The sequence below is a fragment of the Strongylocentrotus purpuratus genome, unplaced genomic scaffold (assembly GCF_000002235.5).
Source record: "Strongylocentrotus purpuratus isolate Spur 01 unplaced genomic scaffold, Spur_5.0 spur5_scaffold_19, whole genome shotgun sequence".
NCBI classification, from domain to species: Eukaryota; Metazoa; Echinodermata; class Echinoidea; order Camarodonta; family Strongylocentrotidae; genus Strongylocentrotus; species Strongylocentrotus purpuratus.
Window position 1 is genome coordinate 12948836 of NW_022145604.1, and position 26198 is coordinate 12975033.

A 26198-nucleotide genomic window follows, 5' to 3' on the forward strand; every position below is an offset into this window, starting at 1 on the left:
TAAAGCAGCCTCCTTGAAGTTGGTTATTCCTGTTGCATTGACTGCTGAGCCTGGCAGATGATTCCAGATCCTTATTGCTATTGGGTAGTATGAGAACTTGAAGAAGTCAATAGTTGCAACAGGAATTACATACTTCAGATTGTGAATACTTTACAACTAAAGTATTCAGACCCTTACCAACGTTTGCAAATTGTTTAAGTATGTGAAAAATTGATGTGTCCCGATTTATGTTTCTTGAGAATGCAACATATTTAAGTTTACATCTAAAAGTGTTCAACAAAGACCTTAATTCAACCATTTCCTTTCATTCTTGAGTTACGAAAAGACAGTTTGAAATGTCACCCGGCATGGTTTTTGTACGCCACTGGGATACCACAATTCATACCAAAATGGTACTTATCTGGTCATGGATATAAGGTAAAAAGGAATCATGGAAAATCATGGATAGTCGCTCTGTGGGAAGCATGTACTAGTAGTTGTATGAAATGTCCCAAGACCTGCTGCCTGCTTAATCAGCTTAATATACGAACCTCCTTGTTCCATTAGGAAATCACAAGATTTCCCCCCTTCCCCTCCTCCTGAAGAAAAAAAACAAACAAAAAAACAAGTGTAAATGGATATGGAGAAGTAAAGAATACATTGAATTTTCCTTGCAGGTATCGAGTGGAGCGTTGAACATGGCTAAGAGCAACGTTGACCTGGTTCTGAAGCTCTGTGCCACCCCACCCACAGGAGCCGACGCTGAGAACCCGAAGCTGGCTGTAGCGCAGCAGAAAGCGTTCCATGATGTCACCAGGGAGCTAGTCAGGGAAGTCACCTCCCCCAACCAAACTGTCAGAGAACAGGTATGAAGGAGAATTGAATGTCGTAAGGGAGGTCATAGGTGTAAATGTAGAGAACCCTAAGTTGGGTGATGCACAGCAGAAAGCCTTCCATGATGTCATTTGTGAGCTAGTCAGGGAAGTCACTTCAACCAACCAAACTGTTAGAGAACAGGTATGAATGAGGATTGAGAGTCAAAGGGGAGGTCGTAGGTCATAGTTCGTAGATGAAGAGAACCCTAAGCTAGCTGACGCACAACAGAAAGCTCTCTCTTTCACTGCAGAGTTTGTCAGGGAAGTCGCTTCACCCAACCAAATTGTTAGAAAACAGGTACAAAGGATGAGTTGGTGTCAAAGGGGAGGTCGTAGGTCATATGTTGTAGATGTAGAGAATCCTAAGTTAGCTGTAGCTCAGGAGAAAGCTTTCCATGATGTCACGAGGGAGCTAGTCAGGGAAGTCACTTCACCCAACCAAACTGTCAGAGAACAGGTATGAAAGAGAAATGGATGTCAAAAGGGAGGTTGTAGGTCATAGATGTAGAGATGGTCAGGGAAGTCACTTCACCAAATCATGTGTCTCAAAACTATGATTTTACCTCTGTGTCAATGTGCTATCCTGTAGTGTCCATCAAGGCATTTATCATTGTGTTTCTTTTGCAATCCAGGCAATGGATTCTCTGCGATGGCTTGCTGACTTCACCGACAAGAAGGTGATGGAGATCATGTCTCCCCACAAGGAGGTCCTGGCAGACATGATCCCTCCCAAGAAGCACCTGTTGCGTCATCAGCCTGCCAACGCACAGCGAGGCTTGATGGACAGTAATACGTTCTGTACGACGTTAGAACCAAGGCTCTTCACCATGGATCCAACCATCCCTGAACACAAAGTCTTCTTCACTGAGGTATGATCACAATATTCCTCCTACTAATAATTATATAATATTGGATCAGGGAAAAAATTACTTTAATAACTTTGGGGGTTACTTTTCAAGCTTGCTTGCATGAAAATAACATTCTTTAATTTGTTTTGCATTGAACTCTATGCTTAGTTGTTTTTGTGATTAATGGCATTTCCATCGTCATTTGATGATTTCCGCCAGTTAGATGCTGCCCAAATGCAAAATTTAAGGGGCTCTTTTAAGATTTTCGGGGGCTCTTTTAAGACTTTTGGGGGCTCTTTAGGGCATCTGGGGGGCTAATTTGCCCTGAGCCCCGTGTATTTTTTCCCCTGTAATGGATGGCTTTATGAACTTTGGTAAGGCATTAATCCTCATACTAGGTCACATCGTTGCTTACTTACAAGCCTAATCATACTTTATTAGCAGTCAGATAAAACAAACAAACAAATCATTTATCATTATCTTAATAGCACATTACATAAATGAATATCTGTCATTTGCAGTATGTACAACCCTTGGTATATCCTTCAATTTAATGTAGTTCTCTTTTATTTTCATTAGATAAGAAAAGGTCAGTATATCCGAATAAAAAGTGTTGGTGAAAAGTATGCATTTTTATCCCACAAAGTTGTCTCAGTACATGAGAGAAATTGGTGTGATAGCTTTCAAATTGGATAAGTCGCTTCGGTGATACTACATCTGCACATGGCCAGATAAAGGTCATTTGTACAAAACCCATCGAGATGGCTGCTAGATATGTGTTCATGAAAGTTAATATCTGTGGCTACATGTATGTGGGGGTTATTTGTACAAGCACTCTCTCCAGAGTGGCCTCTTATTACCATTTCTTTCCACGCCCCTATATAATATTCAGTTTATTTATTTCTTTATCGTTTCTTTTCTATCAGCTGATGAATCTCTGTGAGACTGAGGACTCGGGACTTGTCAAGCTTCCATGCTACAAGGCTGTTCCATCCCTAGTGCCTCTACGCATCAGTGCTCTTAGTAAGTCATCACCCATCATTCATAGTTATTATTATAGGCATTGTTTAACAATGTTAAATCTGAGATGCATGGCCCTTCATGTTATCAGTGTCTGTGATATGGTGTAATATTCAAGCCCTAAAAAAAAATTGGCTTCAAAATGATCATGAAGTGTCTCAAAAAAGTAAAAAGCTTTGAGTGACCGGTTTTACCATACTCACTTTCCCTAATAGACTGTAGTGTTATAAAAACAGTTAAGAAAACAAATTTTTAAATTTTGATTTCCGATCATAAATATCTTGATAATGAGACAGGTGATCGGCTTGTAAAAGTCATGGTGTTCCTGAATGACCTAAAGGTTTATAATTATCATTGCAGCTAAATCCAGGATTTTGTTTCAGAATCTGAGACAAAGTTACACGATCCCTTTAAGCACACAAAAATGATCTTCAACAATTTGTTGCTCATTCTGAGAATCTGAATCTGACAGCGGTACATTAACATATCATAAACAAATAGCTACAAATAACGTAAATAACATAACATAACAATGTAATATAATTTAATCTCTCTGTTGAGAGCCAGAGGAATTATTTGTATTATTTGTACTCCCCTGGCTCCCAATAGACAATACTAACTTAAATGTATTCTAGAAAATGTTCATGACAACAATCAATGAAATATAAATAGAACAAATCACAGCCAAGATCTAAATTTGCCATCCTTTTCCTTTTTTTAATAAATGTAGATGCCCTGGCAGCATGTCGGTACATTCCTCAGGCCAGAGAGCGGATCTTTAAGATTCTCTTCAATGCTCTCAACTCCAATGTAAGTGAACTTCAAGAGGCTGGAGCTAAGTGTATGGAGAAGGTAAGACATCTCAACTTTAAAGAGCAAGTCTGACCCATTTGCAAGTTGAATTCAGTAAATAGAGAAAAATTCACCAAACCAAAGTTATAGAATTTGAAATTAAACTTTTGCATAACTATTCCCCTTGTATTTGTTGATGAAATTTCCTTTTTTATTACTTATGTGATACACACCACTGTTTCATCAAAATATGCGATTACTTTGAAATTCCATACAATTTTCTTCTCCTTCAGTTCATTGCTGGTCAGCCAGTAGAGATGGAGCTGGTCCATACCAGTGTTCGTCCACTGCTCCTGATGTTGGGCGACCATAGGACGTTGAACCTCAACGTGATTCAGAGACTGCATAGCCTTACACAGCTCTTCCCCAATGCATTCAATGAGAAGCTCTGTGAACAAATGCTGGTAAGTTTACATCTCATATATTATCCCTTACAGACACTATGAACATGACGGACAAAGAAAGCAGACAAAATATACAGTTCCTCAATCTACCCTCAACAATTGCTGTGGTAGACAAAGGAACATCCCTTCACTGCTATTATGTAAAAATGTGTAGAACAGGTGAATATGCATCTGACGCCTGTTCTACACATTTTTACATAATAGCAGTGAAGGGATGTTCCTTTGTCTACCTCAGCAATTGTTGAGGGTAAAATGAACTGTATATTTTGTCCGCTTTCCTTGTCTCTCATGTTCATAGTGAGAGTTGGTAAAGCAGTGCGATGTTGCCTTCATGTCATTTAATATCAATTTCAACACAGAGGCACTTGCCTTGAGTTTATCAGAAATGACATAACTAATAATTGCTCATGATCTAAAGTTATTGTGGTTTGTTCAGCATTGTGAGTATCTGTAACAAGGCACCTGGCTGGAATGCTCCACAGGGAGTGGAGACAGTGTATACATTGTGTACAGACAGGCCTGAATCTGTTGAACTGGGTATTGATATATGCATGTATGTGAAGCGCTTTGAGACATCATATAATTTTTAGGTGCTATGCATGTATAAATTCAACAAATTTTTGTTATTCAGTGATCGAAGCATTAAATGAATCTTAAATGTAATGCTTCCTGGGAGAAATTTCGATAGTTGAAACATATTTGTGTCTTACACCCAGTAAATAAGATCGATTGATCGATCTGTAATTGAAAAACAAGTCAGAAAAAATCTTGGAACCAGCGAGATTTACAGATCGATCAATCAATCTTACATGTATTTACTGGGTGTAAGCCACAAATATGTTTAAACTATTAAATGAATCTTGTTGCATCTTTTTGACTCACATTATGCATGAGATTTAACGAGGATACCAACATCTTGCATTACTAGGGTCATCTGAAGAAGTGGCTCGAGACGACGGTCATCAGTCAGAAGAACGGCCAGAAGTCGACCGACAGCCTGAAGATCTGTACAGCCATCCTCAACATCTTCCATGCCATCCCGGCAGCATCGGCCAAGATCCTTGAACACCTCCTCACGCTGGTCATCAAAGCAGAGGGCGCTCTAACCATGGAGGTAATAATACTACCAATAGAGTAGTACAGAAGCTGTGACATCATAAAAATCTATTATTAGAATTTCTCAATTTTTTCTTCATTTTCGGAAAGAGCATAAAAAATAATGTCCAAATGTTAAATATCAATCGATTGTATTGGCTGAGCTATGACCATCTGATTAAATAGATTTCCTACAGTTCCGACAATTTACGTTTGCCTAAAATGTAATTAAATTGTAATAATATAGTTGGGAGAATTAAGGAATCTATCAGATTAGTTTTCCAATTTTCCTCATTAGTAATGTTTTTCACTCAAACTTTCAGATTATCTTTAATTGTACATCTTGCATTGAAGTCACTACCTTAGCAACATTTTTCTCATCTGAACAATGTTACCAAGTCCCTTTAAGAGGAATGAAATGCAATGCAAGTTCCAATAAAATTGTGAATATACCTTTGTCGTTTGAGAGCGCTCATACATTCTTACAACATTTACTTTGCTGCTCTGATTTTAACCCTTTCAACCATTCAACCATTCAACCATTCATTCAACCATTCATTCAACCATTCATTCAACCCTTCATTCAACCATGGTCAAAGTTCAAGGGTCATGTCATGTTTTGATTTATCTACAGGTTGGCAGTCCATTTCGTGAGCCCTTGCTGAAGTATTTGCTCCGCTATGCTCAACAGACCGTGGACCTGTTCCTGCAGGAGAATAACCTCAAGAACCATCAACTCAGTCGCATGTTCAATGTAAATATGCTCTTTCCCTTTTCCGTCTAATTGCGTGAAGAGACATGTAATACAGTGAAACCTGTATATAAAGACCACTCAAGGGAGACAAGAAAAATGGTCTTTAGAGGCAGGTGGTCTTATGTACAGGTTTCTATGATGAATGATTGTCAAGGGAAACAAAAATGTGGTCTCTATTTACAGGTGGTCGCTAAAGCAGGTTTCACTGTAGTGGGTTCTCAAAGGGAATTTGACAGTATTCAGGGGTTTTACCCAATAACTGGTGGTACTGATCACCCAAAATAGAATTTTCTTTTACAACGGACAGGTCTTTCTTTATGCGTAATTCCTCCACCAACTTAAGAAGTAATCCCCTATGTGGAAAAGTTATCATCATAAATACCATGCACAATTTGAACACGCATTAATTGAATATCCTTTCAAGTACAGTGTAAGCGCATGACCATGGAAACTGCCAAATGTATGTCTTGAAATCTGTTCTACACTGTAGGAGAGTAATAAATTTGTTCATGCGGACAATGATTTTGCTGCTTAAACAATCTTTTCACATATCTTCCAAAATTGTCAAGTGTATTTATAGTTTAAATCATCCAAATAAAAATGTTTTATACATATATTAATATGAGTTGTGCAGAAATAATGAAAATGATTGATTTTTCTCTGTGTACAGTATTTGTTGAAGCACGAGTTAGCCGAGCCTCTGAGGTCAGCAATCCAGAAGAACCCAAGCAAACTAATCAACCTAGCATTCAGTAAATCACAGGTGAGTTCTTATCCAAAGTGATCAACAAATTCAGTCATCAAATTGTCAGGAAATGCCTGTTTGTGTAGACAGCAACCTGTTTTAATGAGCTTGATTCATACAGAGCATCGTTAGGCAAAATGTAGCCTGTCTAAGATCAAGGATATGTATAACACATCAGAATTATTTTTTATGGGGCAGGTTATCATTACATCTGCATGCTAATACCCATGTACATGAACATATGTATGATTGGTCTGTTTGAAATTGCAAAACAAGTTTTATTTGTTTATTTTTATTTTCATGACCCCTCACAGCCTCCAGCTCGCCCAACAAACACAGCAGAGAAGTTTCTCTTGGAGCTCCAGTACCAGTCCATCCGTATCTGCGCTACTATGGTGAAGCACGATAAGGAGTGGCTTCCGCAAACACCCACCGTGGTAAGACCGAGATCTCATCATTTATTGCTTTGTCATAATTTGTTTGTTTAATGATCCACCTGTGTTAGTGAGTTGTTAGGCTCCTTGTAATTTTGTAAGTGTGTGAAAATTTGATTCATGTTTCATGAGAAAGTGCCATATTCAAGCTAACATTTACAAGTATTCATCAAAGGCCCTAGTTAAACCAGTCCACCTTTAGCTCTTGAGTTAAAACAAAACGAAAACAAAAAATGATTAGGGGCATGAATAATTTAGTTGATAACTGTATGTATATAGGAGCTGAAACATTATTGCACATGACTTTCAACCTTCCATGCTTCAAGTTGGGTATCAAAATGTCTGAAAATATATTTTTGTTCTATCAACCTGAAGGAAATTAGCAGAATATTTAGTTTCATCTGTTTTGTAGATCAGTACCCGGTTTCATAAAACTTGTTATTGATAACAAATGCTGAAATTCTATGACGAATCAGCTCTCAGCCAATCAGATGCCATGATTTCAGTAGCTTATAACAGATATTGGAACTCGTTATTGGTAACAAGTTTTATGAAACCGGGCCCAGCTGTACTACATGTAGCACTGATCATAGGATGACATATATGAAGCTTGCTCTAACTCCTGTTTTCCTTCCATGGTATAGTTTGTGCACCTTCGCCGGATCTGGGTATCGGATGCATTCCAGGAACGTCATCGTCATGACAACCAGGGTGTTTCCCACTGGGAGGAGCCTAAACTACTCGTCAAGTGTCTGCTCAACTATGCCAAGTGAGTCGCTGAATCCTCTCCATATGATAGACCAGGAGAGTGTTTCACAAAGATCCTAAGTTGGACTTAACAATTATGGAAAGCCGTTGGCATCTATGAAAATATTTTGTAAAAGTTATTTTAAAAGGCATTAAATGTTGATTCATATCATTCATATTTTCTATTATCAAGGAGATTTCATGTTCTTGACGTGGAATTTATAAAAAGTCTAAAATACTTGAATTTTTGTTTTTGAATTTATTTTATTTTAAGGCTACAAATGGCTCTCCATAATGTTTAAGTCTAACTTAGAGTTAAGTTTGACTTAGGATCTTTGTGAAACACCCCCCTTGTTATGTCTTGCAAAGGATATGGAAAGTATGGAGTGAGTTTGCATTTTATGATTCTGGTTTGATATTTGGTACGTGTATGTAGAAAGGAGTGACTAGAGCTTGTGTGAAGTGCTGTTCGTAAGCCACTCACAAATTTTAGGGCCTTCATTCCTTTGGAAGAATATACATACGGTAGTGTAAACTATAAAACTTTGCACTTTCAAGGAAATAATTTCAACATTTTAAAACTTATGGCAGAAAAAGTTACACAGCTTTTCAACAAATATAACAATTCCTTTAATGTTCTGATGGCGTTCAGTGAAATGCTCTAAGTAGCAATGGAATGTTTGCTTCGAGGAAATCTGATGAAGTACTTGTAAACTCTGCTGTTAACTTTTTGACTACTGGATTCTCACATTCACATAGGCTTAATACAGGAGCCACCCGGGTTCCAGTAGGCAATGGGTTTAGAGAAAATGTTCAATGTTTCTTTCTCTATCTACAGGCAACATCCATCCAATGTCGAGCTACTGTTCCAGTTGCTTCGCGTCTTCAGCAACCGTTACCTGCCAAACTTCCAGTTCTTCAGAACGTTCTTAGAAGAGACAGTTGCACAGGTACCCTCTCCAACATTTGGAAGTCTTTTGTTGGATTGAAAAGTGCTATGTTTTATGCGATAACACTTCAAATATAAATATTTAAAAAAAATATAACAAGAAACACTTATATTGAGTATCCTCTCCAAATGTCGAAACAAGATACACTGTACCTTATATGGAGCATCATAGACGTATGCACTTCTTTGAATCATGACAGAGATTATTTTTATGCCAAAAATAGCTTGTGATCACATTATCATCAGTACAGATGGACAGATTACCATGAAACTCAGGACATTTATGTATCTTGCTGAAGCAATGAACTGATTAGATTTTGGGGTAATGAGGTCAAGGTCAAAGGTCATGGGGCCCAATAGGTATGCAAAAAAAAAGTTGTGATTGATTATCATTAGAACCGATGGATGGATTACAATCAAACTCAAGACATTTATGTATCTTGCAGAGCCAATGAACAGAGTACATGTTGGGTTCATGAGGTCAAAGATCAAAGGGTCATACATGTATATGAGAAATAGCTTGTAATCACGATATTCTGAGAACCTGTTAATGGATTACAATCGAACTTGAATTTGAAAAATTGCTTCTGTTTTGGTTTGTAGGGCCGTGCATCTCAGATTTAAAATTGTTAAACGGTGCCTTTAAGGATCAATTTTATTTGATTTTTTTTTGTAATTTTGCATTACCACAGGGCTACTCCGTTGAACAGAAGAGACACATCTTCTTCAAGTTTGTAGAGTTGTTCCATGACAAGAGCTTCCCTCAAGAATTGAAAGCCAAGGCCCTGCAGTATGTCATCATTCCAATGTTTGCTGCTTCCTTCGATAAGGGAGAGGGAGACAGTGTAAGTCACAGTACAGAATTTCTTTAAAGATAAAGTTGAGTTCTGGTCATGCGATTGTATTGTGAAAGAAACGTTGTGGAATCAAAAAAGGTTGATCATATAGCATATAAGTATTGGTGTGTACTGCTAGGTTCTGGAATCATCAAAATGTTAAGAAATTTGGCCCGTTCTTGGTAAAGTTACAAGCACTGTACACAGAAAGATGTATATAAGACTACACGAACATGTGGCATAAATATCCATCCCGATTATGATGTTACATGCCATATTTAGAATATTAAGGCATTTGAAGAGCCATACATTTTAGGGAACATTTTATCTCTGATGTTTTCCCCAATAGAATGTAGTGTTATGAAAACCGTTAGGAAAACACAAAATTTGATTTCGATTTCCAATCATAAATATCTTGATAATTAGACAGGCGATTGGCTTGTAAAAGTCATGAGGTTCCTGACTAACCTAAAGTTATAATTATCATTGCAGCATGAGCTAAATCCAGGATTTTGTTTCAGAATCTGAGACAAAGTTACCGGATCCCTTTAATGAGCAGCTAAACTTTCGAAGCCCAGTATGAAAAAGGATATGAAAGAGCATGTAGAAGTTGAAGCTTGCGTTTATATTGATGAGGTTGATTTTTTCTTTTTTTTCTTTCATTTCAGTTGATAGGGGGCCCACCGAACCCAGGTCAGGATAGCCCTGATAACCCTGTGAGTGTGTTCATCAGTAAGGTCATCGACCCCAAGAATCCCTTTTGAACATTGTGATGATTATAATGATGAGATGTATTTTCTTTTTCATTTTTTTCCAGTTGATTGGCGGTCCACCAAACCCAGGTCAGGATAGCCCCGATAACCTTGTGAGCGTGTTCATCAGTAAGGTCATTGACCCTGAAAATCCCTACGGCACGTCAGACTCCGTCAGGATCCTCCTGCTTCAGTTTGCTGCCCTCTTGGTTGAGAGAGCCGCTCCACACATCCATGATGCTGCCGACAAGTAAGTCCTTTTTTCTTAATAATAATAATAAGGCAGGTACATCAAGATTGTTACTAAGCAATTTACAGATATACATGTACATATATTATTTAATGGCAAAATATGTTATTCTTGTATTCAATAACGATTCAAAGTTTATATCAAATGAAGGAATTCCAAGTAGGCTCCATGATGCTTCTTTACAAGTCAGTTTACACAAAGCCAGACTTCTTTACAAGAATTCCTTTACTCTTGGTTCAACTAGGGTGAAATCTGACCATGTAGCATTTTAAAGGGATCGTTTTACAATGTTATCAGTGTCTGTGATATGGTGTTATATTGAAGCCATAAGAAAAATGGGCTTCAAAATGATCAAGAAGTGCCTCAAAAAAATAAAAACCTTTGAGTGACCGGTTTTACCATACTCGTTTTCCCCCAATAGACTGTAGTGTTATGAAAACCGTTTTATCAAACACAAAAATTTGATTTAGATTTTCAATCATAAATATCTTGATAATCAGACGGGTGATCGGCTTGTAAACGTCATGGAGTTCCTGACTGATCTCAAGGTTTATAAATATCATTGCAGCATGAGCTAAATCAAGGATTTTTTTAAAGGATCTATGACAAAGTTACCGGATCCCTTTAAGGTTTGGTTTAGAAAGGCAGAATTAACTTTATAGGCTGAAAGTCGGGTTAATGTTGTGGAGCGCAAGGTCTGTTAAGTCTGACAGACATGAGTGCTTTACAAGAACCCTCTATTATTATCATTTGTGTGATTGCAGGAAGCAGGGTACAAAGCTCCGTCGCTTGATGACCTTCGCCTGGCCGTGTCTCATTCAGAAGAACTGCGTTGACCCGACCACCAAGTACCATGGCCATCTGCTCCTGGCTCACAACATTGCCAAGTTTGCCATCCATAAACGAATCGTCTTACAGGTAACTCATTTCACTATTTTCTTGATTTAGGAGTGATAATGCAAGGAAAATTGTGGGAAGAAGGAGTAGGAGAAGAAGAAGGAGGATACTTTAGATTGTTGAAAGAGAGAGGAGTGAAAGAACTGGGAGTGGTGCTAAAAGAGAAGGCTAGGAGCCGAGGGTTGTGGAACAGCATGATCGCCAAAGTCAATCAATATGGCAATATTAAAGAGAGAGAGAGAGAGAATGCAAGTAATTCTAAACTGATTGTTAAAAGAGGATAAATAATGTATTAAAATTACAGTAAAGATGGTCAAAATGATAAGGATATTGAAATGTGATTATAATGGTTCTGAACATGTTAATTGCAATATGGTAAGTTTGCTGTCCATAAATGAATAGGACGACAGGTAACACATTACTTTTTTGTAATTTACTCATGTTTCTATGTCATGCTTCAGTGGTAGTTTTATGCAGATATTTGATAAATAAATTTAGGTGGAATGAGAGAGAATGGAAATAATGGTAAAAATATTGGAAATGATTGTAAAGATAATGACAATTTGTGGTTTTGTGGTTGTTTTAATTTTAATTTTGTTAATATTTTTGCTAAAATTAGAGTTCATTATCTTTTGTAATTGTAGGTGTTTCACAGTCTCCTGAAGGCTCATGCTGCCGAAGCCAGATCGGTTGTCCGCCAAGCCCTGGACATCTTGACCCCTGTGCTTCCCCAGCGGATGGAGGATGGTAACGCTATGCTCACACACTGGACAAAGAAGATCATCGTAGAAGAGGGATACACTATTGCACAGCTCGTACACATGCTGTAAGTCATCTCTCATTTCACCTTCTCTTTTCATTAGTGTCTAGGTTTTTGTGTAGTTGCTGGAGTTGCTGAGGTAGAAAGTGCAGATGGCTTTGGGGGATTTCTTAATATTTGTTGTTGCATATTCTTCCTGAGCATTAAGGAGAAAGTAGAGATATTCATTTGGGTTAGCAACCATGGAATCTATGATTTTTATGTTGAGGAAAGGAATATTTGAAAATCAAAAGCTTTGTAGAATCTTTTTTTCAACACGATTTGTAAGTACTATAACTTGAATTCAAAGTGACCAGACATGTTCTCTTTGGACAATTTCTGTTGGCTTTCTCTCGTCAAAGAAACAGAGGTAGGATAAGGGTCAGGGTTGCAGTAGGGTTTTAGGTTTGATTAAGGGTTAGGAATAGAGTAAGATGCAGTGTTTGGTCTCGGGCTGAAGTTAATGATTGAGATGTAGTGTAGTATATTGACTGCAGGGCAGTTGTTGCCTGATCATGTGCCATAGAATGGTTTAATAACCCTTCCTTTGGCACTTTCTCTTCAAGTTTGCAAGTATGTAAGATTCAAAGCAGTGCCAATCAGTGTTTTTGTCAAGTCCGACATTTAGACCATGTTTCAGTGGCCTCAGACTAAGTCATGTACACAAAATCTAAGGAAGGTTATATTTTTTGTCAATGGCCTTGTGACTCTGAACAGCCAGCCTCCACTACATTGCTATTGGCAATAGAAGTTGACTTGTTATTGATTAATTATGAAAAATCAACAATAAATCTTTAACCAATAGATGAGGCATTACATTAGTGTATATGGCCATGTCTGTCAAAAAGGCTTTCGTTGTCACACCAGTTCCCCATTCCTCTCCTGGGTATGGAGTGGCAAATGTAGATGAATGCCTCATCAAAGGACATTAGTGCTGTGTCGAGGTCGCATCCAGGACCTTTGCATTTCAAGTCAAGTGCTTAAACCTCTCAGCTCGACTAAGACACCTGGGGGGTGTTTCACAAAGATCCTAAGTAGAACTTATCTCCAAGTTGGACTTAACAAATATGGAAAGCCATTAGCATCTATGAAAATATCTTGTAAAAGTTATTTTTATAAGGCATAAAACGTTGATTCAAATCATTCTCATTTTCTATTATCAAGGAGATTTCATGTCCTTGATGTGGAATTTATAAAAAGTCTAAAATACTTTAATTTTTGTTTTTGAATATATTTAATTTTAAGGCTACAACTGGCTCTCCATAATGTTTAAGTCCAACTTAGAGATACTTTCAACTTAGGATCTTCGTGAAACACCCTCCTGGTATGGTTGTGTTATATGTTTTGGCCTGCAGGCAGCTACTGGTAAGACATTACAAGGTGTACTACCCCGTGAGACATCACCTGATCCAGACCATGGTGTACTCCATCCAGCGGCTTGGTAACACCCCTAACGCTACCCTGGAACACAGGAAGCTGGTGGTGGAGCTGGTAGAGGTCATCATCAAGTGGGAGGTTCAGAGGATCAGGGAGGATGAAGGAACGGCAGAGGTAAGATCTCTTCTCTTGTTCACCCCCCTCCTCGCTGTCTGTCTGCTCTGTCTCTCATTCCCCTTTCCCTCCCTCTCTCATCCCAACTTTGGACTTAACTATGGCAGGCCATTCATGCCACAATAAATCCTATTATAACTGTATGTTTGTTTTGTTATAGCCGGCCACCCCAGTTGAAGAGCCCCCTGTTGTTGCTGCTGCTCCTGCTGCTCCTGCAGGGGTGAAGAGGTCAGCTTCCACCGATCTCCTCCCAGACCCTAAGAGGGTCAGACATACATCATCAGGATCGGTAAGTCTTATATAATATTGGATGGCTTTGAGTGTGATACAAGAATATATTGCTTGAGCTATGACAATATTGAACGAGTCGAAGATGAGTCCAATATTGTCATAGCGAGACAGCAATTGCTCCACAGTGAACTCTGTACACTCACCAAATTAATGCCACCCTGGATACCAAACTATGCGTAACCCCAAACCTAACTCTCAGTCTTCCAAACCCATCCCAACACCATGGCCCGTATTCTGAAGTTGTGTCTTACTTAGTCATGTCTAAAGTTAAACAACTGTTTAGTTAGACACGACTTAAACGCGAGATTGTGTCTAAGTCCTGTCTAACTAAATTTCGTATTCTGAAGTCGTGTCTAAGTCTTGTCTAACTAAACAACTGTTTAAGTCCTGTCTTAGTCGTGTTTAACTATACAACTGTTTAAGTTCTGCGCAAGTCGTGTTTAACTTTTAGTCAAGACCTCTGCGCATGCCCAGTAGGCGTTAATTCTGACGATAGACCCAATGCGCATGCGTGCGTGCAGTGGATAAATAAATTAACGCGCACAGCTAGCTGTGCGCGTGCTGGTACCATGGTGATGTGATCGTGATGTAATGACTAGACTGCATGCATTTACTGTGACGTGTGTACATACGTACGTGTACACATACTGGATTGGGGGACAGTACAAACACACTAATAATATCACTTATCAGTGCCTCAGTGCTCGGAAAAAACAGAAAAGAAACTTCTCCAACAGAATGGTTAGTTTATAGATTATGGAATTTCCAAGATGTCACCGTTAGATAAGAATAGTTAATATTATCGAGAAAAAAAATCAGGCTACACGAGAAAAAATCCTGCAAAGTGTATTTGAAATTTTAGAGGATGCACGTACCATCGTTCTCCTCCGCAAGTTCGGGGTCAGCAAGTAGAGTGTACCATAGTCGTTGAAAAGCAGCAGAATCGCGCCCTTAAACAGGACTGAAACCACCCCTTGCAGTTGTCTAAAGTTAAACAGGACTTAGACAGGACTTCGTGTTTAACTTTATTTAAACACGACTTCAGAATATGAAAATAGTTAGACATGACTTCGTGACTAAAGTTAGATGGGACTTAGACAGGACTTAGACAAGTGTTTAGTTAAACAGGAGTTAGACACTACTTCAGAATACGGGCCCATATCTTTAAAAGAATATAGACTAGAGAAATTATTGCACAAAGAAATGTCAAATCACCTTGAAACTATTGCCCCCAAACTCTCAACAATGGCCATGATCATTGTATTTCAGACCGTGAGAAGCATCACATCCGAGGCGAGCAAACCGATCGAGAAGGTCTACTCCGATGCCGTGGTGAACTTCCTGATCCGTCTGGCCTGTCAGGTGAACGACAGCAGCAGTACGACGACCGTGAGTTCCCCCGGCGAGCAGCTGTCAAGGAGATGCATGGCTCTCCTCAAGACGGCTCTTAGACCGGATGTGTGGCCTAACAGCGAACTTCGGCTCAACTTCCTGGACAAGCTCTTCCTCTCAGTGGTGAGAAAATAGAATGATGATGATAGTGATGATTATATACATGTGAAAGAGTTTATTAGGCCTCTAATGAAAATAAAAATGGTAACAATGAAAATGAAAGGGATGATGATGAAAGTGGTTGTGAAGATGATGATTTTGATTTTATTTGATTTGATTTTATCTTATTTTATTCATTTTCCACTTAAATATCCACAAATTAAATGACATATATATAAACCATACAGTAATACAATATAATAATAGAACAAATGAATTATACAAGTAACAAAATACTGACAAGTATGTTCGTTATCATGATGATGATGATGATGATGATAATGGAGATGGTGATGATGATGATGATGATGATAATGGAGATGGTGATGATGATGATGATGATGATAATGGAGATGGTGATGATGATGATGATGATGAGAATGGAGATGGTGATGATGATGATGATGATGAGAATGGAGATGGTGATGATGATGATGATGATGAGAATGGAGATGGTGATGATGATGGTGATGATGATAATGGAGATGGTGATGATGATGGTGAGAACTTAGAATGATGATGATAGTGATGATTATATCCATGTAAAAGAGTATATGAGGCATGATAATAATAATAATGGTGGTGGTGGAGATGGTGGTGATGGTAGTGATGATGATGAAAGTGAAGATTGTAACGTAAATTATACAAATGCCTAAGAATAACAAGCAATCAGGAGCTCTTTTTGGAGAGCAAGCATGTGCAATTGCCTGTGAGCTCATCCAGTTATATCAAAGAACTGTTAAATTTCAGACTTAATCAACACAATCCTAACTTGTGCAGTTTCTGAGATACTTTGTTGCTGCAGATCCCATTTATCAAAACAAAAATAACGCTAAGTGATCGAGCATTTGCTTGTGCAGCCTCAAAACTCTGGAATAACTTACCATTAGAAGTCAGGAAATCACCATCTGTGAATATCTTTAAATAAAAACTGAAAGCATATCTTTTCAATTAACTGTCGTAATCTAAGCATATCTGATCAGGAGCTTTTGTAGCACAGTAGATTATATACTCAATGTTGGATAATTTCTGGGCTCTATAAATGCATAATTATTATTATTATAGTGATGTTGATCATGAAGGAGAAGGTGATGATGAAAGAGATGGTGATGGTGATTATGATGATGATGGTGGTGGTGGTGATGACAATAGTGATGTTCGTGCCAACATTTTCCATTAGTTTTACATATTTCAGGATGCTAATGTAGACACCACATCATTGGACCTGTGAAAATTACCGTTTTGTGTTTGTTTTTCAAATACTCTGGCAAAGGATACGCAAGCTGTAGCAAACTATGGAAATATCTGTGCTGGGCTGGATGTCCTCAATTTTCTCCTTGGTGTTATGGTACGTACTGAATGATTCAAAATTTTCCACTATCTCTCAGCCTAACTTCAACAACCAAAGACTTCTATAATATGACATTAATCTATTTCTTACTGAATATTTTCTTGTGCAAGCAATTTTTGCTCTTTTCCCACTTATTAGGAAGCTAGTTTTACACACTTTGATTAGATTTCACATAAAAAAGACTTCAAAAACGTCTGATAGATATCTTTTTCTTGTCAAATTATGTAAGTAATGCTAAACGAAGAGTACTTTTGAGCATTGACTTCAGTGCTATCAATACAAAATATGTGATTCAATTCTATAGAAGGAAAATTTGTAAACTTTAGGCTAGCAAACTTCCTATAATTTAGAGTGAAGATGGAAATGGATTCCCTCTTTTCCACTTAAGGAAAAGTAAAAGGTTTTTAGAAGATAAAAATCATTCATATCAGGGGGAAAAAATCAAAGTATTTCATGGGCCCCCTAAAAAGGTAGTCAGTCTTTTATATTTTGCCAGTTATCCAACCTTGTTTCATTGTATTTATCTCTTGTTTTTCTGGTATAGGATAAGCCCACAATCTTGTCAAGTTTCAAGCCCTTGCAGCGAGGCATAGCAGCCTGCATGACCTGCCCCAGCACAAAGGTCATACGATCAGTCCACGCCCTGCTGGTCAAACTCATGAGTACATTCCCAACAGAGTCGAGTAAGTTTTACAATTAGAAAATAATTAAACCTGAGTTCTCTACCGAGTTCTCCCATTCTAATATGCTTAAAATACAGGGACTAGCCCACCAGCTGGTTCCCGTAGACTGTGTGTTAAAGGGGAAGTCTACCCTGATATTAATTTGGTTTGAATAGAAGCTAAAAAATGAAAGGAACAGGGGGGTGTTACACAAAGATCCTAAGTTGGACTTAATAATTATGGAAAGCTGTTAGCATCCTTGAAAATATTTAATAAAAGTTATATTAAAAGGCATAAATTATTGATTCAAATCATTCATATTTTCTATTATCATGGGAGATTTCATGTTCTTGATTTAGAATTTATGAAAAGTCTAAAATACTTAGAATTTTTGCTATTGAACATATTTCATTATAAAACTACAAATGGCTCTCCACAATATTTAAGTCTAATTTAGAGTTAAATTCGACTTAGAATCTTTGTGAAACACCCCCCAGGTCAGTGAAAGTTTTGAGTGAATTCTGATTAAAAGTAAGAAAGTTATGCATTTTTGAAGTCGCAATCAATCAAACATAAATTGGCAGTTATTTTATTATCATGTTTCTTACTTAGTTTTGTTTGAATTCACAACTTGTGTTTCAAAGAACATGTTATAACCTCTGTGTAAAATTCTTCTTTTAACCATGAGTTTGTTTGTTTGTTTTACCTGACTGCTTAGAAAGCACATGTTTGCTTGTAAGAAAGCAACCAGGGGACCGAAGGCTTAAGTCCTCATGGAGGGATTTGGTAATGATGATAAATTTATTTCCTAAGAGCACTTGCTCATCAATTTGGTTTCAAACCTGGTACCTCCCGGTTACAAGACCACTGTTCTACCACTGAGCTACGTGCCTCCTCGTGTAATATCCTCCGGATAAAATTCTGCGTTTATTCATGGTTGTCTTTGGCTTTGTTCAAATATTCCTTCTTGTTATTCAGGTACATCCAATGTGGCTTCTAAGTATGAGGAACTAGACAGTCTGTATGCTAGTGTAGGCAAGGTCATCTACGAAGGTCTCACTGCCTATGAAAAGTAAGTCATTCTATTATTTGAAATTTTCATAGGCATAAACTTGACATGGCGTGCAGAGTTATAATCCTTTGGACTGTCATTTGACACGAACCAACATCGATGCAAGGGAGGGGCTGTCATTTGTCATTTTATTTCTCAACTAATTATTTTTGATGAAAAAAAAAGGTATTTTCAATGCCACAAAGTTTCTTCAATTTTGCATGCTCTCTTTGCATGGGAGGTCGATATTTCGGCAAGTAATATCAGCCCCCTTGCTGAAAACTGACCAGTATGCTTATGGCTGTCATGTTTAAATATGATGATAAAATATGAATATTATCAATCCTGTTTGATTGTAGAGCTACCAATGGTTCACCAACCCCCAGTCAGTTTGAGACCCTGATGATCTTGAAGGCTATCTGTACCAATGTCATCAGCAAATGTTGCCGGCGCAATTGTTTGGTCGCAATCTTTTTTGCTTCAGAACCAAAATCTTGTAAATCCATTTTTACTTTAGGGCTACCAATGGTACGTTGACTTCCAGTCTGTTCTGTACCTTGTTATTTATTTATTTCTGGTATTTATACAGGGTGGCACATATCACCAATTTGGTGATCTTCCATGAGGCCCTGTTTGGTAAGAATAAAACAAATAACGGCAGCAAAAACAAAGTAGATAAATACACAAGCGTATCCGATCAGTATCTTGTAGGCTGCTTGTACCAATAACATGAGCAAATGTCAGGTGATCATCTACATTGTACCAGAATTAGAATTATACTTTATGTTGTTTGATTGTAGGGCTACCAGTGGTTTGCCGACGTCCAGTCTGTTCGGTACCCTGATGATCTTAAAAGGCTGCCTGTACCAACAACATCAGTAAATGTTGGATCAATCATCTATATTGCTTCAGAACCAAAATCTTATTACCGGTAATCCGTTTTTTATTTTAGGGCTACCAATGGTTCGCCGACGTCCAGTCTGTTCGGGACCTTGATGATCTTGAAGGCTGCCTGTACCAACAACATCAGCTATATCGATCGGTTGATAACCGTCTTCATGAGAGCACTACAGAAGATGGCGAAGGAACATCTCAGTCCGAGCAGCACCGATGCTACCTCGCGTAAGACACTTTTTTTTTTTTTTACGATAAAAATTAAAGATGAAGTTGAGTTCTAGTCATGCAATTGCATTGTAAAACTACCGTTGTGGAATCGATCAGAAAATGTTGATCATCTAGCATATAAGTATTGGTGTGTACTGCAAGGTTCTGGAATCATCAAAATGATAAGAAATTTGGCCTAGTCTTGGTAAAGTTACAAGCACTTTACACAAACAGATGTCTATGGGACTACACAAACATGTGGCATAAAAATCTGTCCCAATTTGTATGATGTTACGTGCCAAATTTAGAATATTAAGGCATTATTAAGGTATTTTTCACCTCTTCCCAGAACTCCACCTTCTCTTTAAAGATACAAAGTATCAGTCCCGAAACATCTCTGAGTATGCATTGTGTTCTTGCTTACACAGTATCGCGGGTATCAATTGCTTTTTGCTCTCCTTTTTGCTAAAGTGTTGCGATTGATCCGAATCTATTGTACGTCCTCAAATCAATCGAGGAAATAATAATGAAAATTGGCAGCAGGATGTTGCTTCTAGCTCATTGTTTTCTTGAAATGCTTTACAAAATAATGACTACATGATATTAAATTGACTTGAAGTATATTGTTTCGAGAAGGCAATTAGCAACACTTGTTTATATTGTATTTTCCAAACAGTGGCATCAGAGCTTCTCATAATCAGCTTGGATCTGGTGAAGAATCGAGTGGGCGTGATGAGCACGGACATGAGACGTAACTTTGTGCAGGTCCTGACGTCGGTCATTGAGAAGTCGCCTGATGCAAAGGTTCTGAAGACCATCGTCAAGATGGTGGAGGAGTGGGTCAAAGCAAAGGTCAATAAACACCACTATCTCTCGAGAAGATGTTTAACAAATTCTTAAAGTTTTCATGTGCAGAAGGTCATTATTCATTGACACCAGACTTGGTGGAAAAGCCATTAATCGGTGTACAAGTCTGCACACTGCGAACCTGTAGTCCAATCAAGAAACACCCCCCTAATCTCTCTGAGAGTCTTTTGGTGATGAAAATGTAAGATAATGACTTTACAGCCTACTGGTCATAAAACTGAAGGCTAATCCTGGTGACTGACAGTGCCTGTTATTGGGTAAACACCTGAATGGTGTCAAATTCCCCATGAGAGCCCATTTCTATGCGTCTTTAAAGGCCGTCTGTACTACTTTGGCTAGGAGGGATTAGACCACCCTGCAAGATCACTGACAGGTGGATATCTCATCAAATCAGCTCTCAATTAACAAAAGAAAAAAGAGGATCATGGGGGACTAGTGGTCACCGATTATGCATTATTTGCTATATAGAGGGCGCAAATAGCTATAAGTAGTGCAGTGGGGCTTTAAGTTAAATTGTGGCAACCTTTCTGATGGAAACATCAATAAGGCTCTTGTTTTCCTGTGTTGTCTTCTCATCCATGTATTGCTTTGTTGTTGTTATTTATTTATTCTTCTTCATTTAAGCAAGTGCTTCTTCTTGGCTACACCTTTACAATATGATACAAACTTTCATTATGTAAAATGTTTAATATTTTGACTCCATACTTTTATTTGTGCCTCAGACTCCACTGATGCTGAACCAGTCTCCGTCCCCGAGAGAGAAGACCATTCTCCTAGTAAAACTCATGCAGTATGTGGAGAAGAGGTTCCCGGACGAATCGGAACTCAACGCACAGTTCCTGGAACTCGTCAATTGGGTCTACAGGTAAGCTAAGGGCTGCTGTAAGACCACTATTCTGTTAAAGGAAAATATACATTCCTGGGTAGGGAGAGACACCTACATGTAGACATTATAAAATACCATGTCTAAAGACACTGGGGGTTTTGAACCCTCGACCTGTTAACCTAGAGTCAAGTGAACAAACCACTATACCACAATGCTCCTTGTATCTTTTAAAACTATAAAACATATAATTGTTTATATCCTTTGATTTGATATCATTTAATACATTCTATTTTATATCTTTTGATTTTGATATATTTTCCATATCTTTTAATATTCCAGGGATGATTCTCTAGCGGGAAGTGAGCTGACATCCAAGCTTGAACCGGCCTTCCTGTCAGGACTCAGGTGTAGCCAACCACACATCAGAACAAAGTTCTTTGAGGTCAGTGATGAGATGCAAATTCTATCTCTACATTGACATAAAAAAGCCTTTTATTTTGAATGATATACAGGGAATCTTGTGTTTACACAATTTTATTAACGCAAGAATGCATTTAATTTTTTATTTATTGTTCAGTAAAAAAAGAAGGTCTAGTAATGTTTGTTTGCAGCAATCACATGCGTAAGTCACTGACTACCTTTAATCAAATCCATTCGTTTACGTGCAGCTGTCCAAAAGAAGACCTAGATGGCGTTAACCAATATTTGCCAAACTACACTCCCTTTAACTGTATGTTATAGAAATATTTCACATTGATAAACTCTATTGACTATGCTACCTCAATATTATGTATTTATTGTTTGTATGCAGGTGTTTAATTCCAGCATCAGACGTCGTTTGTTTGACCGTCTCCTGTACCTGATTGACTCTCAGAACTGGGAAGCCATGGGGTCGCACTACTGGCTAAAACAGTGTGTAGAGGTCAGTCTACATTCATATAATTCAATTCAATACAATAATGGGTTTTATTTGACAATGCTTTGCAGTCAAAGGCTGAATTTTCTCAATATCCTTTCACGTCACAATGTACTATTGAAAATTACATTGAATAACAAATTATATTTACTTAAGAATACAATGCTTGAGAAATATGTTTTAGAAATTTATTATTTTGTCCATTACATAGATATGGAATATTAAAAGAAAAAATACTACAAGGTTAAAATGATTTAAAATACAGAATGGAATGGTAAAAGTAAGAAGTAATTACAATCACTGATTTACATTGATAAGATTAAATTCCTAAAGCCTATGACATAAGATTGAAATATTTCTACTACTACAAGAAATGGCAAGTTGTATTCAAATTAAATTAAAAACTAAAACTAAAACTTTGAAATTATGATAGATATCAGACATAAATGATACTTATGATAGCGAGTGCAGCAACAAACTGACGCATAACATCCAACATCTGTGAAATTTCTGATTTAATCCTATTTACGCCATTTCTCTCCTGCTCTGATACTATCTCCATCTACCTATAGCTACTGATGGCATCCAGCGCCACCAGTACTCTGATCTCCAACATCAACACCTCGCCGCTTCCCTGTATCACCTCGGTCATCAATCTAGCCGACAGCCAGGAGAAAGCTGCCTTCATGCTGGCTGCTCATGTCAAGGAAGAGCCCATGGATGTTGAGTCGGACTTGCATAAAGAAGAGGTGAGTTGTGTTTGGTTCTTCAGGTGGGGGGGGGGGGGGGGGGGAGGAGAGTTTACCTGAGCATCAAACAGCATCAAGTTTGGTCTACAACCTGGGACCCGTTTCACAAAGCCATTTTTCAATGTCAAATGACAAAAATCAGTGACAAATCTGGTGATAACCAATCAGAAGCAAGGATTTTACTAGCTCATAACAAAAACTGTCATTTGTCAATGATGACAAGTTTTGTGAAACGCCCCTCAGTTCTTCTTCTACCCAAGTAATCTATTCCCATATGTTCTACACCCAGCCTGTCTACTCTCCACATGGTCCAATATTCATTTGATGATTATTATTTATGATGAAATGAGTATTAGACGAAATGGGCATTAGACAAACTGGGAACTAGACTGACTGGAAATTAGACTAAATGAGCTATAGACTGAATGGGTAGTAGACTTTTAGTCTGGGTAGTCTACATTTACATTTTCAGGAGGCGAGTTGGCTCAGTCGGTAAAGCGTCCGCCTGTCGAACCAAAGATCCCGGGTTCGACTCCCACCCAGACGGATGACTGAAGCCTGCGTTGTGTGTTAACGTGCCCCTTCCATTGTTCATAGATGCAGGTTATGTTCAGTGAAAAACACTCCGTCCCTCGGATAGAACGTTAAATGGAGGCCCTGTGTAGAGAAGAGTCACTACCTTTGCACGTTAAGAACCCACTGCACTATTCGTATAAGAGTAGGGGGAAACCCCGATGTAGTGGTCCACCTGCACACACCCCCAGTAAAGTACGATAATACTCTGTAAAGAGGTCTGTACTCAAAAAGGAAGGAAGAAGAAATGCTGGCCTAATACCTTAGTTACACTGCCAAACTGACTCAAGACCGACTGCAAACTGACAGATCTTTTGCCATTTCAAGTTCAGTGCATAACACACTTGACTAGTATAAAACTACTATTTCATTGTATTGTGTTAAATATTGAGATGATTGAGCTTATTATTTGATTGCGTTGGATAGGATGTCGAGATAGACATCGAGCTACCCCAGACTGATGGCGGATCATCGTCATCGTCGACCGGCCCATCGTCGGAACCAAGACAACAGCTGCAGCAGCTTATCAACAGAGATATTAAGTTCCTTGAGAGCCTCAGGAACGTCAAGGTCAGTCACAAGGTCATGCGGTATTAAACCTTTCAGGACAGGATTTATTTTTTGTTCAAGATTCAAGATTCAAGATTCAAGATAATTTATTGTCTGATTTTAAAAAAAATACAGAAATTCGTCCTCCACTGGCGAATGACGTACATATACAAACAACATAAACAATATATAAATGCATTCGAGGATACAAAGAAAATACAATACTAATAATAATAACAATAATAATAGCAATAATAGCATTAACAAAGCTGACATGTAAACTTGAAAACTGGCATTTAAAAATGAATCTTGATAATGCACAGAATGCATTGAATAAATGAATTTAAAAGTGCTCTGAAACATTCACCCCTTCTCTCCCAGAAAAGGGGTATGAGGAGAGAGAGAAAAGAACAAATGAGAGAGAGAGAGAGAGAGAGGAGTCGAATGGAGTAGAACAGAAAGGAAATGTGAGGGAGAGAGAGAGAAGGAGGGAGAAAAGATAAGGTGATAGAAAACGAGGTGCTCTGGGAGGGAAGAGATGAGGTAGAGGTAGAGTACAGGATATCAAGAACAATGACTGCCCGTGGTTAAAAAGACAAATGAGTCGTCAACATTCAAAAATTCGAAAATTCAGAGCCGCAAGCTAGAGATAGACCCTGTGCAGTAGAAAGTTAGAATAAAAAAAGTGTTCAATAAGGAACCTAGCCTTAGCCATTTCACATTTACATATACATATACAAGTGTCATGGGACAGCGGCCATAACATACTAAAAACATGTGAGAGGGCATGCATGAAGTCTGGTACATGTATGCAAAGAGATGCAGTGTAGAAGAGAGGGGAGAAATAAGAAAAAGTGGTAGATAAGGGAGAAATGCACACTTAAAACAAAGCTTCAAGTGAAAGGAGGGAAGAGGGAGGGAGAAAGAACATAGCAGCTGACACTCATGCACGCACTCGAGATACGTTGTTCATTCATTAAAAGTTTGAAAGATTACTGTTTCGCATCATTATGGACAGAGTGAAAGGCATTTTAACACTATCATAAAAGACAGTTCTTCTCAAATATACATATTTGTTGAGTTGAAAGACATTTACTGTTATAGGTTACATTATTGCACTTAATACTGACATTTGAAATATTGACATTGATTAAAAAATTGATTAAAAATTTGATCAAAAAAGCATGACAAAAGACCTCAACTGTTCGAAAAATGGTTATCATGAAAATGACTCTGCTTAACATGACAAGACATGCAAAAAACCAGAGTTGTGATCAGAGCATAACATACCAATTTACATGTATGCATGTGTGTGTGCAGGCATGCGTGAAGTCAGGTACATGAATACAATAGAGATAGAGGAAAGGAGATAGATAAGGAAATAAATAAGAAGAGAAGAAAGTGGTAGAATGATAGGTGCACACCCAAAACAATGCTTCAGGTAAAGTTAGAGAGGACAGAAAAGGAGAAAAGATTACGACCTGGCTCCACGCATGCACCCAAACCATCCACACATTACATACACTCAAATTAGAAAATCATCGTTTTACAGAATTGTTGAAAATGTGTATGGCATTTGGAACAAAAGATTGTCTGAATCTACATCGTATTGTTTTAGGCACTGTTAGACGTATACCTGAACGGTTGAACTTAAAGAGCTCATGTAGAGGATGGGATGAATCTTGCATTATTTTATGAATCTTCAGTAGAACCTTCTTTTCATACAGAGCACCAATTGTGGGCAACTCTGTGTGAGTAATTCGCTGAGCGACTTTCCTAGCTCTATTGAGCTTCTTCACATTCTCATTTGACAGGTTCCCATACATGCACACGAGACTGAAAGTAAGGATACTTTGTAACAAACTTTGGTAGAATAGTACCAGGATGGTATTGTCAACTCGGAATTCCCTTAATTTCCTTA

The 26198-nt window shown here is 38.1% G+C and overlaps 1 protein-coding gene across 1 annotated transcript in view; it reads left to right on the plus strand.

Annotated features, from left to right (window-relative positions):
- The window catches only part of LOC584028 (transformation/transcription domain-associated protein), a 92167-nt gene that overhangs the window by 31739 nt on the left and 34230 nt on the right, over positions 1-26198 (plus strand). Inside the window, exons 28-55 of the mRNA XM_030990334.1 lie at positions 657-845; positions 1487-1723; positions 2629-2725; positions 3453-3574; positions 3808-3978; positions 4907-5092; positions 5708-5827; positions 6498-6590; positions 6887-7009; positions 7651-7775; positions 8592-8703; positions 9395-9547; positions 10356-10540; positions 11305-11458; positions 12082-12263; positions 13592-13787; positions 13948-14076; positions 15348-15593; positions 16897-16977; positions 17525-17663; positions 18621-18714; positions 19646-19815; positions 20474-20649; positions 21387-21529; positions 21830-21932; positions 22302-22412; positions 22979-23155; positions 24155-24298. Coding sequence (XP_030846194.1) covers positions 657-845; positions 1487-1723; positions 2629-2725; positions 3453-3574; positions 3808-3978; positions 4907-5092; positions 5708-5827; positions 6498-6590; positions 6887-7009; positions 7651-7775; positions 8592-8703; positions 9395-9547; positions 10356-10540; positions 11305-11458; positions 12082-12263; positions 13592-13787; positions 13948-14076; positions 15348-15593; positions 16897-16977; positions 17525-17663; positions 18621-18714; positions 19646-19815; positions 20474-20649; positions 21387-21529; positions 21830-21932; positions 22302-22412; positions 22979-23155; positions 24155-24298 — 4158 coding nt within the window. The remainder of the gene's footprint in view (positions 1-656; positions 846-1486; positions 1724-2628; positions 2726-3452; positions 3575-3807; positions 3979-4906; positions 5093-5707; positions 5828-6497; positions 6591-6886; positions 7010-7650; positions 7776-8591; positions 8704-9394; positions 9548-10355; positions 10541-11304; positions 11459-12081; positions 12264-13591; positions 13788-13947; positions 14077-15347; positions 15594-16896; positions 16978-17524; positions 17664-18620; positions 18715-19645; positions 19816-20473; positions 20650-21386; positions 21530-21829; positions 21933-22301; positions 22413-22978; positions 23156-24154; positions 24299-26198) is intronic.